At 41.5% G+C, this 19,064-nt stretch overlaps 1 protein-coding gene across 2 annotated transcripts in view; it reads left to right on the plus strand.

Moving 5' to 3' along the window:
• The first annotated feature begins 7,458 nt into the window (after nucleotides 1-7,458).
• The window catches only part of AHCYL2 (adenosylhomocysteinase like 2), a 183,727-nt gene continuing 172,121 nt past the window's right edge, over nucleotides 7,459-19,064 (plus strand). The window contains exon 1 of one of the 2 annotated variants that reach the window (XM_043463693.1): nucleotides 7,459-7,903. In XM_043463693.1, coding sequence (XP_043319628.1) covers nucleotides 7,541-7,903 — 363 coding nt within the window. In that variant the 5' untranslated portion in view covers nucleotides 7,459-7,540. The remainder of the gene's footprint in view (nucleotides 7,904-19,064) is intronic. The other variant, XM_043463694.1, reaches the window with a different exon arrangement.

Consider the following 19,064-nt stretch of genomic DNA (forward strand, 5'->3'; position numbering starts at 1 on the left):
GCACGTATCTTTTCAAATTAGTTTTCATCATTTACAGATATATGCCCAGAAATGGGATTGCTGGATCATATGTTATTTTTAGTTTTTTAAGGAATCTCCATACTGTTTTCCATAGTGACTACACCACCTCACATTCCCACCAACTATATAGAAGGATTCCCTTTTCTTCACATTCTCCAGCATCTATTATTTGTAGGCTTGTTTTTTGGCCACACCAATGGCTTGCAGGCTCTTAGTTCCCCTATCAGGGATCCAGCTTGGGCTCCAGCAGTGAAAACGCCAAGTCCTAACCTCTGATTTGCCAGGGAATTCCCTATTTGTAGGGTTTTTGTGTGTGTGTGTGTGATGACTGGTGTGAGGTGATACTTCATTGTAGTTTTTATTTTCATTTTTCTAATAATTAGAAGTGTTGAGCATCTTGTGTCTGTTGGCCATCTGTATGTCTTCAGTAGCAGAGCTATTTTTAAACCTTATCCATAGCAGTATTCAAAACAATAAAAATGATCAGTGTTGTCTAATGATCTTTTTTTGAAACAAGGGGAAATGTTAAATGATTTTCTTTCTGTCTCCATGTACATCCCCTCCATCTCTTCTTTCTTTAGTTGTATTATAATGGTGTGTTGGAGGAGTTTCTTCTGAGTTTTAAAAAGCTGAGAGGTGTTACCGGTCTGTGGAGGCTGATAGACTCTGTGACCACTAGAGGACACCGTGAGCCTACCTTTTATGAACGCTGGCCAGGCAGCTGTTGGAAGTCTGAAATTTTATGGACACTCACAGACCAATTGTTATTTTTTATAGGAGTGCCAAATCTTGTGACTGAGCAACAGTGGCCACTTTCTTACCAAAACTCTTGAGTTAGACTCCTGAAAGAAACTCCTCAGGGTCCAAGAGGAACTTGGTTGGGGGATTCCCTGTGGCTGTCCTGTTGTCAACACCTCAAGCTGGCTCCGCCCTCAGCAGCTCTATTGGGCCCCTCTTACCCCTCTCAAACTCAGTCATCCATCTTCCCAGGTTGTAAGACCTGCCTCTGTTGGTTCCAGATTCTTGTAAGCAGTATGTCCACTGCTCCAACCCTTCCTCTGCCTGTGTGTGTCTTTTTTTTTTTTTTAATCTAAGAAATTGAAAAGATACAGAAAAACACAAGGAACAACCTAATTAAACACCCATATTCCCACTACCCAGAAATAAATTTTAAAATGTAAAAAAAAAAAACCTTTAAAAAATGTACCATATTTTCTTCCAACCTACATTTATGAAGAAATAAAGTAAAACAAATTTAGCTAAGTCCACTTTGACCAACACCCCTATTTCATTTTTCCTCCCACTTTCCCCTTCCTCAACCAACAAAACAACTGTCTGAATTTAGTGGGTTTTCTTTCAGTTCATTTTTATATTTTCACATGTGCAAATGAAGCTATGCATCCATAAACTATGTATTGCTTTTGACAGCTTTTTAATTTTTTAATTATATTTTTTATTGAAGTATAGTTGATTTACAGTATTCCATTGATTTCCAGTGTCCAGTACTACTGGAGTGGGTTGACATTTCCTTCTCCAGGGGGACTTCCTGACCCAGGGATAGAACCTGGGTCTCCTGTATTGCACATGGATTCTTTACCAACTGAGCCACCAAGGAAACCCCACAATGATTCGTATCTTTATAGATTAGACTCCATTTAAAGTTATTTCAAAATAATGTCTATAATTCCCTGTTTTGTACAATAGAGTTTTGCCTGCTTTTAAAGTTTGAATTTCATCTCAGTTATATGCATGATGTAGTTTGAAAAGTCAAATAGTTCTACATCTTTCCAATATGGAGGATAAGGACTTAGCTCTTTTTCACTCTCCCTACTAGGAGGAAAAAGGAGGTGGAGTGGGGAGGAGTCAGTAGTGACAGTTTTGAAAGCTGGAAAGCAAATGAGTGATATTTAATTTGACAGACTTGAAAAACTAAAAGTTTTAGCCAGCAATAGGGAAAACTTATATTGCAGCACCCCTAAAAGCTTCTGAATTGGAGGCAGCAGGTACTTCAGAAGGTAGAAATGAAAGCAGGAGGATTGGTCTCTGATCCCCTCTAACCCTGAACATTCTGATGACTGCCCTTCCCAAATCTGTATGGTTGTCAGTTCATTCTCTAGAGAAGGCAAAAAGAGGGTCTGTAGCACTTGAAGGCAGTATCTTCTGGCTTCCTGAAGTTCATTTTAAGAAGTTCATTATCTTTCTAACTATTGAGTTTTCGTAAAAATGCTCCTTGACCCACTCCAGACATTTGAAGGATTGTCTCTTGGTCCCCAGAATTTTGAAATTTAACAATGATGTATATGGGGACTTCCTTGACAGTCCAGTGGTTAACACTCCTACTGTAGAGGGTGTGGGTTCGATCCCTGGTCAAGGATCCTTCATGCTACATGGCCCAGCCAAAAAAAAAAAAAAAAAAAATCAAAAACAAAACCAACCAAACAAAAAAACAATGATGTCTATTAAGGTAGGTCTATTTTCATCCATTGGGTTGGGTACCTAGTGGCCCCCTTCATTATCGAAATTCTCATTTTTCAGCTTTGGGAAATTTTTTGAGTTATTTCTTTGATGAATCTGCCCTCCCCCACCTCTAGTTTTCTGTTACCTTTCTGGCACTCGTATTATTTGGTCTTCTTGGACTGGCCCTCAAATTCATCTTCTTTTCTATTTTTTTGAATTAGAGGAAAAAATGTATTAAAGATCTGAAAAACAATTCATAAGAGATTGACTTTTCCAGAAAACTGTGGCTACGAAATCCATTGAACCTATCATGTTAAAATGTGCATTAGATACAACTAACACAAAATTGTAAATCAACTATACTTCAAAAACAGAAAAAAGAAAGAAGCCAGCATTATTCAACAATCTGAGAAAGATAAACTGCATCTTTCCTATTTTTAATTTCTTTCTATCTTTTTTTTGGGGGGGGGGAGTCAGTATAGCTTGTGGGATCTTTGTTCCCCAATCAGGTATTGAACTAGGGTCCTTAGCACTGAAAGTGCAGAGTCCTAACCAGTAGACCACCAGGGAATTCCCAATTTCTCCCTCTTTTTATTTTTTGAGTTTTAAATATTTTCTGTTAGTATGCTTTCATTTTAAAGGTCTCATGTTTGTTTCCTGAATGGTCATTTCTTGAAACAGCATGTTCTTTCACAAATACAATATCTTAAGTCTCTGAGGATATTAATGAGTTTTGAGGGGGTCATGATTTCTTCTTGATGCGTAGCCTCTTGTTTTCTCCCAGTTGTTTTTTTCTGTTTGCTTATGTTGGTCTCTGTCTTCCATATTAGTTTTCTTTGTATTTCTGGTGACTTTATCTGCTCATACTAAGAGTGTGGCACTAAGTAGTTCTCTGGAAACTCTGCAAATGTAGGTATGGTCTTCACTACGGGTGATCTGGTCGGCCTATTTCCTTGGGGGAACTCTTGATGTTTATCTTCAAGTTTTCTCTATTGGACTAGCCAGATACCTTAGAGAAGTTCTTCCAGTCTTCTGCATGGACAATACATTTCTGCCTGTCAGGGTCTGGAAGCTGAATGAGCCAGGTGAAAAAAGAAGTTCTGTTGTCTCATTATCAGTTCAGGTCAGTTCAGTCACTCAGTCGTGTCCAACTCTTTGCGACCCCATCAACTGAGCACACCAGGCTTCCCTGTCCATCACTAACTCCTGAAGCTTGTTCAAACTCATCTCCATTGAGTCAGTGATGCCATCCAACCATCTCATCCTCTGTCATCCCCTTCTCCTCCTGCCTTTAATCTTTCCTAGCATCAGGGCTTTTCCAATGAGTCAGTTCTTCCCATCAGGTGACCAAAGGATTGGAGTTTCAGCTTCAACATCAGTCCTTCCAGTGAATATTCAGGACTGATTTCCTTTAGGATGGATTGCTTGGATCTCCTTGCAGTCCAAGGGATTCTCGAGTCTTCTCCAACACCACAGTTCAAAAGCATCAATTCTTCAGCACTCAGCTTTCTTTATTGTCCAACTTTCACATCCATACATGACTACTGGAAAAACCATAGCTTTGACTAGATGGACCACTGTTGGCAAAGTAATGTCTCTGCTTTGTAGTATGCTGACTAGGTTGGTCATAGCTTTTCTTCCAAGGAGCAATCTTTTAATTTCATGGCTACAGTCACCATCTGCAGTGATTTTGGAGCCAAAAAAAAATAAAGTCTCTCACTGTTTCCACTGTTTCCCCATGTATTTGCCATGAAATGATGGGACCAGATGCCATGATCTTAGTTTTTTTAATGTTGAGTTTTAAGCCAACTTTTTCACTCTCTTCTTTCAGTTTCAAGAGGCTCTTTAGTTCTTCACTTTCTACCATAAGGGTGGTGTCATCTGCATATCTGAGGTTTTTTATATTTCTCCCAGCAATCTTGATTCCAGCTTGTGCTTCATCCAGTCCAGCATTTCTCATGATGTACTCTGCATATAAGTTAAATAAGCAGGGTGACAATATACAGCTTTGATGTACTCCTTTTCATAAACTAAATAGTTCATAAACCTGTGCTTAGTTATCCTGTTTTCATTATGGTATTTCCACCTTCAGCTGTGCCTAGTGTCCCTCAGTAATAAGATGGAGGAAGCAGGTGTGTAGGACGAAGTTGCGAATGGGTGAGGAATGTGCCCTTATGTGTGGCCTCAAGCAGAGGATGGTGCCTGGATAAAGAAAGGATGAATATCAGTTTCTTTCCAGTGCTCCAACTCCTTATGTTTTGTAACCACATCCCGTTGAAAAATTAGTTCATTCCCTCAGTAATCAAGTCTAATGGCCATCCAGGTAGGCAGCTGCTGCCTAAGAGCTTCAACACATGCCAGGTGGCTGTACCACAGCTCCCTTGTGCATTAGGGGGAAGAAAGAAATCAGTTACAGAGCTGCTAATCTCTTCTCCGACAGCTGGGGGATGAAGCTCTGAGCTGGTTCTTTATAACAGGAAGGAAATTCTGAAAGCCAGAGTGTGAAGAGAAAGCTTAAGAAGCCCTTGCGTCTGGTGGACTTGTGGGCTTTGTGGAAATGGCAGTGCTCAAATGCCTTCTCACTCAGTGGTACAAAGTTTGAAGGCCGGGATACAAAAGATTCAATTCAGGGTAGGACAACTCCACAAATGAACAGATTTCCAAGATACTAGTAGCACCAGGAAGATCAAGACAGGTGATTTCTCCCTCTCTTTTTTGCCAGGGTAAAAATAATCACTCCAAATCTAGATGTCCAATGGCCTTCTGGGGTTGTCAGGGCTATCACTTACTCTCTGAACAACCATAAACCATAAGTTCCCTTTTGCCTCAGTTTCACTGAGAACAGAGAAGAAATGATCTACCCTATAATCTGTCGGAGTCAACTGTGTTTTAATATATTATTTTTCTCAAGTATTCTTTATATAGTTAAAATCTAATAGAACGTGCAATCTGTCTCCTGCTTTTTAACTTATTTTATCACAAGCATTTATTTCCCTTTATCATTAAAAAAAAGTTCTTGGCCAACTTAATTTTTTAAAGGTTGTAACCATTTCCCTGGGCTTCCCTCCCTGGTAGCTCAGTGGTAAAGAATCTGCCTGTCAAGGTAGGAGATACAGGTTCGAACCCTGGGTTAGGAAGATCCCCTGGAGTAGGAAATGGCAACCCACTCCACTACTCTTGCCTAGGAAATCCCATGGACAGAGGAACCTGATGGCAGACCATAGGGTCACAAAAGAGTCAGGACATGACTTAGCGACTAAACAACCATTCCCCTATTGTTGGATATTAGTTTCAGATACCTTTTCATTATTAAAAATTAAACTGCCATAAATGCCTTTACGTTTACACCTTTTAAAATAAATTTTAAATTTAAAAATAATACAGAAAAATACAAAGTAAAAAATCCCAAAAAACTCACCCCAAATCCCATCACTTAAGGAAATCACTATTCATATTTTAGTTAGTATTCCTCTTTGCTGATATACTTATTTGAATTTTACATTATATCCCTGAAACTGAGCAAGACTCTGTGGGACCCTCTTCCGGACAAAAGCTCTTCCATGTCCTCTGTTTCTTGTTTGTAATTAAAAAAAAAAAAAAAAGACTTTAATCTTTTAGGTACTCCCCAAATCCCAAACAGCAGGCTCAAGCATTTAACAGGACAATAGAGTCACAGGACTCATAGTTCCTCCTGAAGAGATATAGGTAATAATCTGATACATATCTCTGAGCTCTTCTACAGAACCTAAAACCCCCTACCCAGGCAGATGATGGTGAGCGCATGCATGTGACCACAAGTATGTGTACCGTAGACACGTTGGAACCAGAAGGTTGAGATTCCCCAGACATCCAGACATCGTCCAATCAGAATAGTCACACATTGGCAGCCCTCACCCCAAATTTTGTCTATGTGAGAGTTCGGGTTTTCTTGAGCACTAGCTCCCTCTTGTGCCTGGCACTCTGTAATAAACATTTCTGTGCTCCAAACTCTGACATTTTGGTTTATTTTACCTCTTTGTGCCACTAGCATGCAAACTTAGGTTGGACATCTATTAGAATTCACAGAGTGGGAATTCCCTGGTGGTTGGGTGGTTAGGACTCACTACTTCACTGAAGGCCCGGGGTTCAATTCCTGAACTAAGATCCCACAAGCTGAACGGAGGGGCAAAGAGAAAAGGAGAAGAAAGAAAAGAGAATTATCAGGGCAAAAGAATTAAGCTTAAAGCAACGTGTAATTCTTTTGTCGTTGTTGTTTAGTCGCTAAGTGGTGTCTGACTCTTTAGCCTTAAAATTTCTTACCTAGTAATACCGAACTTCTATTTTTTTGGAATGTTCTAGAAATCACCACAGAACAAAGCCATTAAAGTTCAGAAAGGTGTTAGGGTTCCCTTTCACTGAGGCAGAAAAATCAAGTCACTTTAAGCCTGAGGCCAGCACTCTCCCCACGTGATGCCGCTTTTCCTTTAAATGCCTGCTTACGTGATCTTAGACTAGCACACAGGGAGGAAATGTACACTGTCAACGTAGAGAGTCCTTTCTTCCCCCACCTTCCCAGGCGGAGGGTTTCTAGTGTTGTCGCCCCGGAAGCCCCAGTTCCTCTGGAGACTTTCTCTTCCTCATGTCCTTTGTCGTGTCACCCGTTCTCACTCCTTTCCGTTCGTCGCCTGGACTAGAGCTCCACTACTACTACAGAATCCCGCTAGCCGGAAGGAGACAGGGACTACAATTTCCAGGGGGCACTGCGGCCCCGCCCTCGGCAGCGCGCAGTGGTGGTCGGGGGCTGAGGTCCCACGGTGTTTTCGCCGCGTGCGGCCCTGAGCAAGCGCACTACAGGTTCCGTGGCACCACGCGCGCGAGCTGGCAGGGTCGGGTTGGGCGGGGCGGGGCGGGGAGGGAGAGGCCGGGGCTGGCTGGAGAGTTGGCGGGCGGGCAGAGGAAGGGGGTGGGAGTGGAGGCGATGGAGGGGAGGAGTGGGGGAATGGGGGAGGGAAGGGGAAGGGAGGCGGGAGGCGGGGCCGAGCCGGAGCTAGAGTCTGAGCCGGCGGTTGCAGTGGAGGCGGTGATGTCGGTGCAGGTCGTGTCAGCAGCTGCTGCCGCGAAGGTGCCTGAGGTGGAGCTGAAGGACCTGAGCCCCTCCGAGGCGGAGCCGCAGCTGGGACTGAGCACAGCGGCCGTGAGCGCCATGGCCCCCCCAGCGGGTGGCGGGGACCCTGAAGCTCCAGCTCCGGCGGCGGAGCGGCCCCCGGCCCCCGGTCCAGGATCGGGGCCCGCCGCGGCTCTCAGCCCGGCCGCTGGGAAAGTGCCTCAGGCGTCGGCCATGAAGCGGAGCGACCCTCATCACCAGCATCAGAGGCACCGCGACGGCGGCGAGGCCCTGGTCAGCCCCGACGGCACCGTCACCGAGGCGCCGCGCACAGTCAAGAAGGTATTGGGGCCGGGCTGCCTCTTTCGGAGAGGGAGGGTGGTGGGGAACCGCAGATCCTCTCGGCGCGGCGGCACCACTCTCCACGCCCTCCCTTCTGATGCTGGAAGTAGAGACATCTCTTTTCCCCTTAAACCCACTCTCTCAGAGATGCCCGCACCCGGGCCCCAGTGCTGGGGGGCGAAGACTCCAGGTGGTACGGCCGTACTTCTCTGGGAATAACATGGAGGTAGCGCCCTCCCTTACTACTTGGAATAGGCTGGGAGAGGAGAGGCACCTCGTATTACACCTCTCTGTACTCCTAACCTACTCCCGTGTGTGTTTTCCAGACTGTCGGGGAGAAGACCCAGATGGTGTAGAAAAGCCTTACTGCTTCTGCGAGTTCACCCAGTAATAAGGGTTGAAAGAGCTTTTCCGTTTGGACATCTTTTCTGTAAGGAGTAGTTACCTCGCGTTGAGATCCTCAGTTGTCTGTTTCTTTACAGAAGATGACTCTCTGCCTTTCTGTGGCCAGGCGCTTCCATCTAGCAGTACTGATGCCGTGCCCTTCGTTCCACATACTGCAAGATCCTTAGGTTTTCTCTGAAAGTAGAAGGGTAATAGGGTAATGGAGAGATTCACTTCACTCTCCTCTCTTCAGAGGTTTGTCCTCTCAGCTCAGTAGTTGGTCACTAGGATTATTAGACTGTGTATGAAGAGAATGATTGTTTTTATTGGTTCTTTTATTATGGTCCGTAAGTGTTAGGAAGAAATGCTTCTACTTTTGGGAAAGGCGATCTCTGTCAGATTTTCTGTCTCAACTGCCAGCTTCTTTCAGATATAGTTTTGAAGAGGCAGTAGTCTCAGAACACCAAGGAGTAGATGTGCCTGAATGTTTGATATTCTCAGTATTACCCTTGCAATGGCTGTCTGTGGTGTCCTCTCAGAAAGCAAATCAGTACAGAGAAAAATGGCAGATATTGCAAAAACAGGGTTGTAGATTATCACTGTAATTTCCGAGGTATTATGCAAACACAGAGATATACAGGGTTTTTCTTTTTGTAAATGATTTATCAGAACAGCAAGAAAGTGATGTGAAATCTGCATTGGTTTCACTGTGCAGGGCTCAGCTGAGTTGAAACCTTGTATCCAGCCTAACTTTGATTGTAATAGCCTCATTATTAAGGTGTAAATCAGAGAACTCTTGCATTCTAATTACTAAAATATAGTGATAACATCAGAGGCAAGGCTAAAGGAATTTGTTTAATGATGCTTTAGGACAATGTCTTTCTCATTTGCGTTATGAAACTCCTCTGGGAAGAATTATTGGGGGAAAGGAGAGGCAGCATGGGCACCATGGCTTCCCTTGTGGCTCAGCCGGTAAAGAATCTGCCTGTAATGCAGGAGACCCCCTGGGTCTGGAAGCTCTGCTGGAGAAGGGATAGGCTTCCCACTCTAGTATTCTTCAGCTTCCCTGGTGACTCAGCTGGTAAAGAATCCACCTGCGAAAAAAAAAAAAGAATCCACCTGCGATGCAGGAGACTTGGGTTCGATCCCTGGGTTGGGAAGATCCCCCAGAGAAGAAAACAGCTACCCACCCCAGTATTCTGGCCTGGAGAATTCCATGGACTGTATAGTCCATGGGGTCACAAAGAGTTGGACATGACTGAGCAACTTTCACACATTCACACACACATGGGCATCAAAGCTGGTAGTACCTAGATATGAGTCTGGAAATCTGAAACATTTGTAATTAGTTGAGTTGCTTTATAACTTTGGCCAAATTCTGTGATTAAGGGTCTTTTTGTGTAAAACCTGCAGATTAAGTCTCGAGCATAATAGTGTTCAACAAATTGACCTTGCCATGCAGCTTTTGGGATCTTTAGTTTACCAGGAATTGAATACTGGGTCCTAGCAGTGAAAGCTCAGAGTTCTAACCACTGGACTGCCAAGGAATTCCCCAACAAATGGCCTTTAGACCATGGGATTTACAGTCTAGCAGACCTGGGTTTGAATCCTAGCATCCCTACGAGCTAGCTTTTGGGTAATTTCTAAATTCTCTGAGTCTTAGTTGTCTCTTTTACAAAATGAGGTTACTGATATGATTGAAGGTTAGAAATATTTGTAGAGGACTTACTGTTGAACTTGGCACATATAATAAGGGCTGAAGAAATTATAGCTATTGTTAAGAGTTGATTTTATTTTTTTCTTTCTCCAGTCATGGCTTGAGTGCACCACCATGGCTTCCTTTAAAAGGTATATACAGTTCAATAGTTTCTATATAAAACAGTGAACATGAGAGACCAACATATCAGTCTGTTTTTCCTAATTCTAGATGTGTTTCTTGACCATTTTCCTTGTTGCTGAACCACCTTCTTCCTGTTTTTCCAGCATTAAAATGTGGGTCCCATGATTCTAGATTTACTCAGCAGCCTCAAGGCTATGAAAGACAGGGCTGAGCTTGCCTTACAATGTTAATTGCAACCAAAAAACAGCTTCTCCACTGGAAGTATAACAGGCGAAGCTCTGGGCCAAGTTGCAGCCCTGTGACACAACTGCAGGCATTTCTGAGCGGCTTTTAGGGGGTAGAACCTTTTAACTTTCTTGACATTGAAGTAGCTCAATTAAAACAAGTGTGCGAGACTGACCTTTCTTAAAGTTGAAAGTCACCTCCTCAAGGGACTGCCGTGTGATTTTGATTTGTTGAACCTTTCTTGATTTTTTTTTTTTTTAGTTTATTTAAATAATCATTCTGACCTTCATTCCCTTCTGCTTTTATTTAGTGTAGGGAGGGACTGGAGGTACTAAGGATTGAAATAGCTGCCTTTGACCATGTAATTGATGACTGTTGCTCTCATTTTTTAATTGTCACATACAAGCTTATTTATCTTAAGCTTATTTCCCCCCACTGATGGTTTCCCTTACTCTATTTGTGTATCTGTCATTAGTTTTCTTAGTACCATTACTCTGTTCTGTCACACGAGGGAAATAAACTTTTTTATAAGAGTCAGAATTCCCAAGTGCAGCATTTAATAAGAGTGAACATGTGGTGTGCAGGTTACTCAGTCCTGTCTTATCTTTGGCATCTACCTCCATCCTGTAACTTGTGGTGCTCTGGGGACAGATCTTGTCACCGTGGCTGTCATATATTTGTATATAATGTCTTTCTTTGTAAGTGAACTCAACAAACCAAAAATCTCTGTAAGAAGTGATCTGTGAAATAGGACGATACGGTCCACTGTGAATGCAGTAGCAGTATTTGAGAGGATTTCTTTCCCGTGTTCTTGAAAATGGAGTAATAGGAATGTCATACCACAGTAGAGAAAGCAATGTGGGAGAGAATTTATTTCAGAAAAGGTAAAACTTCCAGTAATCACGTATGAATGTGAGAGTTGGACTGTAAAGAAAGTTGAGCGCAGAAGAATTGATGCTTTTGAACTGTGGTGTTGGAGAGGACTCTTGAGATTCCCTTGGACTGCAAGGAGATCCAACCAGTCCATCCTAAAGCAGATCAGTCCTGGGTGTTCGTTGGAGGGACTGATGTTGAAGCTGAAACTCCAGTACTTTGGCCACCTGATGCGGAGAGCTGACTCATTGGAAAAGACCCTGATGCTGGGAAAGATTGAGGGCAGGAGGAGAAGGGGACATCAGAGGATGAGATGGTTGGATGGCATCACCAACACAATGGACATGGGTTTGGGTGGACTCCGGGAGTTGGTGATGGACAGGGAGGCCTGGCATGCTGCAGTTTATGGGGTCGCAAGGAGTCGGACACGACTGAGCGACTGAACTGAACTGAACTGAAAACTTTCTCATGATAAATCTGTGAGCTTAAGAACCACAACTAGTTTGTGCTTACGTCGATATCAGTAATGACCATGTTCAAGCAGATTCTTTTTTTTTGGCAAGGGAATCCACCTTGTGCTGGCTTTGTTGCTGTCAGCAGAGAATGAGTTCAGCCATGCTAGCGCCTTCTTGTCCTGAATTCTTTAAGCTCTTTATTTGGTTAATTATGGATTACTAAAATGGAACCTTTTGGATATAGTCATGGGAATGCAAGAGCAGTTTTGTTCCTTTTGCCAGTTAGGAAAGTACAGCCTTGCAGAATGTTTGGTAAGGCAGTTGGCAGATTGACCCTAATAACAGTTACCATTAATTGGCCCCCCCTTTTATTTCTAATTGGCCCTTTCTATGCCAGGAATTGTTATCAGCATTTTTCTAATCCTGACAGCTACACAATGAGATATAAGTGGCATTATTTCCATTTCACAGATAAGGGAATGAGGTCCAGAGAAGGCAAAGTGCCTTGACCAAGGTTATACATCTAGAGGGGGCAGAGGTAGGACTTGAAATCCCTGTTTTAAGCCTTTGTTTCCAAAGCCCATTTCTTTTTATTATGCCACAGTGACTCTAACTTCTTAGTCGCTGGGTTCTGGCTTTCTCCCAGAAGTCTTTCAAAATACTCAGTGAACTCTAAGGTATGTCTCTCTGATTTAAGACTTAGGTCATCCTAAGTAAAGAATAAAACCAAAGTAAAGAGGATCTGAGTCAGGGCTTTAGGAAGAGAATGGGAAAAAATTGTACAAATGTAGAATCTCAAACAATTATAAAATTATGAGAGTGGGAGAAGAGGATCTTATATGTGTGTATAAAAAAGTGTTTCAAGATCAATAATGCATTTTCACATGAGTAATTGAGTGACAATTAGAGAGATGTATTCTTATTTTTAAAGTTATGAATAAATCAGGAGGGCTAGAGGACTATGTTCCTCTTTCCTATCCAGCTAACATTTTCCTTGTTCTTTAAGACTCACCTTCTTTATGAATTGATCTGTAATGAAACATTTTGAAAATTAAAAGGGGGAAAAAAAAAAAGAAAATTAAAAGGGGAAGCATACTGTTATGTATTCCTGCTGTGTCCCAGGCATTGTATTAGAGCTTTACACATCCTATTTTATTTAAGCCTTTTAAGAGCTGTCAGAAATAGTTTGTATCATCCTTGTTTTATTGAGGAAACTGAGGGCTGAAGAGATTTTGTGTCAAGGTTACACATGTAGTAACTGATATGAGCCAACAGAACTCTAATCTGTTTGACTCTCATGCCCTAACTCCATTGCTTTTCAGTTGAAGTATCTCTCTGTTTAAAGCTTAGACTGCACTTTTAAATCTTAGTTAATCTGCATATTTTTGTGGATTTTCTGTTATTTCACTAATAGGCCATCTCTTTTTATTTATTGAGTTTGTTTAATGATCTACCATATATCTATGTCAACATTTATGAATTTTCTGACAAGGCAGCCTATAATTTGTATTAGTATAATTTCTGAATTCTACTTTTCCTGGGAAAGATTGAACATTAAGAGATGTTTCAGGAGGTTGTTCAGAGCTGAAGTTGCAGTTGTGTGTTTAATGTCTTGAGGAAGACGACTTAGGTCCTAGTGTCCAGTTAATAGAAGAAATGGAGAGTTCCTTGAAAAGAGACAGTTAGTTTCTCTGTCATTTCCTTGAAAGTGTTCCCCTTCCCCACAGTAAAAGAAAAAAAAAAAGGGAAGAGATTTGTTGGGATTTTCATTCAGATTTTGTTCTTTCTTGGTAGTCCTAGGTAGTCCTTGTTTAAATAATTCAGAGAGGGACAACTGATGTGAGTGGGAAAATAGTATATCTTGGCATCTGTCCCAGTCCCCCCCGCCCCCCCCCCCCCCCACTGTGTTCAGGTGGTATGTAGAATTACAGGAGCTGAGATTCCTCTCCCCCAATAAGAGGTTTAGTTAGCTTGATCAGGTTTCTGTGGAATTTGTAGGAGCTTTTTACGGTCTGAATGACCTATGGCCCCAGATTTGACGAGAGCTGAGCAGAGGAGAAGGCAGTGGACGTCTATAATAGTTGTATATAATACAACTTCTATAATAGTTGTAAGTAAAACTATTTTGGTTAAATTAAATCACTGAAGCCAAATGACGTGTATGATTTTCAGTCCCCTCTTCTGGAACTGTATTCTGCCACAGTTCAGTTAGCCATTTTCCCTCTTGGACACTGCGTTAATAGCTGGTGATTTCCTATTCTTTATTTCTTTTTTCCCCCCAGGAGTCTATCAGTAGAAATGGGTTGGTTTGAAGCACCTGGTTCTTCTTAGCTTAGAACTTTTTTTATTTTTATTTTTATTTTATTTTTTTTTTTTTAGCTTAGAACTTAAATTAAGGAAGGGTATAAACTGTAAGGAAGTGTATAAAGGTCCTTGATCGGCTAGTTGAGTTTCTGTGAGTACAAATCAGGCTTTTCCTTAAAGCCATTCTGAATACTACAAAGCTTTCATTGAAAGTTAAGTACGCTGACACTTAAACTGGCTTCAGCTTCCCTATAGATTTATCTCCTACTGTGCTCCAATGTGGATCCTTCTATTCATTCTAAAAGATTTGATTTGATATTATTGACTACCTTTTCTTGGAAACTTTTATCACCTTCACTTATAACTCATTTACAGCTACCATTTACTGAATATTTACTCTCTTTCAGGCATCTCTCTATCTCATCTCATTTACTTCTCATAATGACCATCAGATGAATATTATTATAAAATAATATTATTATTTTACAGATTAGAAAATGCAGGCTCAAAGAGAGTGATTTGCCCAGGGCTCTGCCAGTCCTTAATGCCTTTGGGATTAGTGAGATGAAGCACTGCCCACAGCAGTAGTGGGAGGCTTTGCCATTCTGCCAGCCCCTTACTTTTCTGATTAAACTCCCGGTGAAACCTGCTTAAGTTACTCCACCTGGGCTGCTGAGATTACTCTGCAACCATCTGGACTCCAGGATCTATCCTTTTCCAAGGGGAAGTCTCATTCCCTGTTTACTTTAGCCACTACCTGATGCCCACCTCAGTCAGCCATTGTCTTCCTCATACTCATTCCCTTCCTACTCCCTTCATCCTCTCAGCCAGTCCAGTCTTCCCAAACCTTTCCACTATGTTCTGAACAACTTGCCCATCTATTATCAGCATATCTTCTTGTAGCATCAGGCTGTAGCAACAGGGTCAAGTTACAGGGGCAACAGTGGCAACTGGCACCCTGAACTATAATTGTGCAGCCCAAGATGCAGCAGCTCCTGCTTGACCTAAAGCAAACATGACGTGTTTCCTAAGCCCGTTCTGTGGTGGTGTTTTTAGCTGTGTTGCCCTGGGGCAGGTTCTCTGCTCTGAAAGTTACCTCATGTCCTTCCGATACATTCTTTTTCTGTCCAGTCCAGCCAGAGTTGACTTCTGCTCTTTATGGAACTCTGGGAGGTACACTGGTTGAACCTAACTATCTGCATTTATAGCTGCCTGCATCTATGGAGCTGAGTGTTTGCTAGAGAAAATCAGAAAACCAGGCAGATCCATGTCACTATAAATTCATAATCATCAGCCTCATATGCTTGATCACCATTGCCTAGTAACATCATACATTCTCTAGTAAGTTCACTTTAAGCCTCACTGCAAATAATTATTTAATATTGTATCTATTTACTTCTAATTTCAAGTGTTTTAAAAACAGTGATATACCCTCTACTTGTTATAAAAACAGAAGCCACCAAAAGAGAATTCCTTCCATCTTTGTACCTCCCAAATCTGCAAACCTGCCTGCATTTGGGGTTCATCTTTTTCTTCTCTCGTGATACGATAGTGGAAGACATATCTTTCATTTTGTCAAAGAGCAGTCCCTCCACAAGTACTCTAATCACATTCTTTGATCTTCTTAAAGAACTTCTTTTGGTTATTTCCTCTTTCCACCAGAGCCTTTCCTACAGATTTCCTTGCTGTAATCTCGCCCATTTTGAAAACCCTGTCCTTTGACCCCTATATCTGCTTTCTGTTACTGACCTATCTTTTTGTCCCGTTGCCCAGCTAAGTTTCTTAAAGAAGTTTTCAATGTATGCTATGTACACTTCTTTCCTTTCCAAAGACTTTTTAAAAATTAATTTTCTGGAGGCTGGACTGTGCTATGTCTTCATTTCTGCTCACAGATTTTCTCTCGTTGCGACAAGCGGGTGCTACTCTTTGTTGCAATGCATGTTTTCTTCTCATTGCAGTGGCTTCTCTTGTTGTGGAGCACAGGTTCTAGAGCACCTACTCGGTTGTTGCAGCTCACGGACTTTGTTACCCGGAGGCATGTGGAATCTTCCTGGGCCAGGGATTGAATCCATGTCCCCAGATTCGTAACCACTGGATCCCCAGAGAAGCCCCCTACAGACTTTTTTAAAAATATATGTATGTATTTGGCTGAGTCAGATCTTCGTTGCAGTACATGGACCTTCAATCATCATTGCAACTTGAGAGATCTTTAGTTGTGGCATATGGGATCTAGTTACCTGATCAGGGGTGAAACTTGCCCCCTCTGCATTGGAAGCACAGAGTATTAGCCTCTGGACCTCCAGGAAGTCCATTCACAGACTCTAATTCACTCCTACTCAAATACCCTGACTCACACAATGCCCTCTTGCTAAAGTTGCTAATGTCCATCAGATTGAGAAGCATGGCCATCTGTTTTTTTCATACCTCATCATATCAGACATCTTGGCAGCATTTGACACCAACTTCTTATTAAAACACTCTCCTCTGTTGTCTTCCATGACCCTCCTCTTTACAAGTTTTCCTTTTATTTCTCTAGCTGCTCCTTCTAAGTCTTCTTTATAGGCGCTTTCTCCTTGGTCCTGGGCCCTCTGCGCTTTCCATTGTGTTTTTCCCCTGTCATCCACAGTATTCCTGTGCCTTTGAGTATCATCTGTATATGAACAACTACCCAAATTATTTCTTTAAGTCAGGACCCCTCTTCAGAATGCCAGTCTTGTGTGTGTGTGTGTGTGTGTGTACAACTGCCTACTTGCAGTTGAACTTCAGAACTAATGTCAAAGATGGAACTTTTATCTCCTGTCTGATCCTTATAATGTGTTCTTCCTGTTTTCTTCATATCAGTAAAATGGTATTTACATTATTTTTCACCTTTTAAAAAAAATATTTTTAATTATACAAGTAATGCTTGAATATATTCTTGTAAAATAATTCAATCTAATGAAGACTGGCTGTCAGCCAGTCTTTTCCCCTCCCCAGAGACTTTTGCTGTCAGTTTATCTTTCTCAGATTTATATTCATATTGTACATAGAGAAATTGGTAGTTTTGTAATAAGTTGTACATAAATAAAAGCACATTATGTATATATGTTGTATTACAGGTTGCTTTTTCCACTTAACGGAATGTCTCGGAGCTTTTTATATATCAGTACATGTATATGAATCTCATACTTTTTGACTGCTGATTTTCAAGGTCTATAGCTTTGTTGTTTATTAAACTTTTTTGTTGATACACATTTACTGTAATTTTTATGTGTTGTAACTATCTGTATGCATTCTCTCTGTGTTAATCTGTTAGTGTTTCTCTAGGATGGACACCTTAAAATAGAGTTTTGGAGTTGAAAGATATCCACATTTTAAACTTAATCCATAATATCATGTTGCCTTGAAAATCATAGTACCATTTTACACATCAATTATACAAGAAACCCTTTTACTGTACCTTTCCCAATACTGGATATTTTTACGTCTTCTATGAGAAAAGTTAAAGTCACTCAGCCGTGTCCAATTCTTTGTGACCCCATGGACTGTGTATAGTCCATGGAATTCTCCAGGCCAGAATACTGGAGTGGGTAGCCTTTCCTTTCTCCAGGGGATCTTCCCAACCCAGGGATCAAATCCAGGTCTCCCTCATTGCAGGTAGATTCTTTACCAGCTGAGCCACCAGGTAAGCCCAAGAATACTGGAGTGGGTAGTCTATCCCTTCTCCAGTGGATCTTCCAGTCGGGGTCTCCTGCGTTACAGGCGAATTCTTTACCAACTGAGCTATCAGGGAAGCCCAACAGGGAAATTTCTATGAGAAAAGTCTTTTACTGTTGTTTTTATTAGTACTTTTCTGCTTACAGTGAGGCTGAGAATATTTTCATGAATAGATTGGTAATTTATATTTTTTTTATAATTGTCTATTCATATTCATTTGTTAACAGATATTTATTGGGGACTACTGTGTGCCAAGTGCTGGGGATTCAGCAAAACAGATAAAGATTTCTGTCCTATGAGCTTGTCTTTTTCATGCTGGCATATAGGAATCTTTACATTTTCTGAATATATTTTTTCTGGCCTCACAGTGTTTTGGATCTTAGTTCCCCCGACCAGGGATCTAACCCGCACCTGCTCTGGAAGCACGGAGTCTTAACCAAGTTTTAAGGGCTGGGTGGCCAGGGAAGTCCCTGGATATTAATTCTGTATATGTATGTTGCAAATATTTTTTCCTACTCTGTTTCTTGTTGACTTGTAACTTTGTTTATATTAAACATTTTCATGTAGTCAGATTGGTGAGTTTTTTTTCAGACTTTAAACTTTTTATTCTGTATTGGAGTACAGCTGATTAACAGTGTCATGGCAGTTTCAGGTGACAGTGAAGGGATTCAGCCATATATGTACGTGCATCCACTCTCTGCCAATTCCCCAGGCCCCGTTTTTTCTTTTATGGCTTACATATTTGTGTCTTAGAATGGCCTTTCCTACCCCAGACTTATTAACAAGTTATTTTATATTTTCTTCAGCTGTTTTCATGGTTTTGTTTATTATCTTTTGGTCTTCAGTCCATCTAGAATTTATTTTTGTTTGTAACGTAAGGTAGGGACTATTTGGAGTGTAAAAGGTGAAAGTGAAAGTTATATCACTCAGTCGTGTCCGACTCTTTGCGACCCCATGGACTGTAGTCTACCAGGATCCTCCGTCCATGGAATTTTCCTGGCAAGAGTACTGGAGTGGGTTGCCATTACCTTCTCCAGGGAATCCTCCCAACCCAGGAATCAAACCCGGGTTTCCTGCACTGTAGGCAGACGCTTTATCGTCTGAGTGTAAGATCACTGTATTTGTCCCCAAGTAAAATTTAATATTTTACTTACTCGGTTTGTTCTCTCTCCTTTTTTCTCCCCCCATTTAACTTGTCCTTCCTAACAGTTTTTCTTTCTTAACATTTAGCAGGAAGTGTAGAAGTAACTTTTTAAGTGAAAACTCTTTTTAACTCAAGAAGGACAGACACTAAAATTGCCATCCTGGTAGCACCAGCTTTTCCAAAATGACACCTGATTTTTTTTTTAAGGCATTGCCAGGAATTGAGTATGTGTAATGTAAC

The sequence above is a fragment of the Cervus canadensis genome, chromosome 3 (assembly GCF_019320065.1).
Source record: "Cervus canadensis isolate Bull #8, Minnesota chromosome 3, ASM1932006v1, whole genome shotgun sequence".
Classification (NCBI taxonomy): Eukaryota; Metazoa; Chordata; class Mammalia; order Artiodactyla; family Cervidae; genus Cervus; species Cervus canadensis.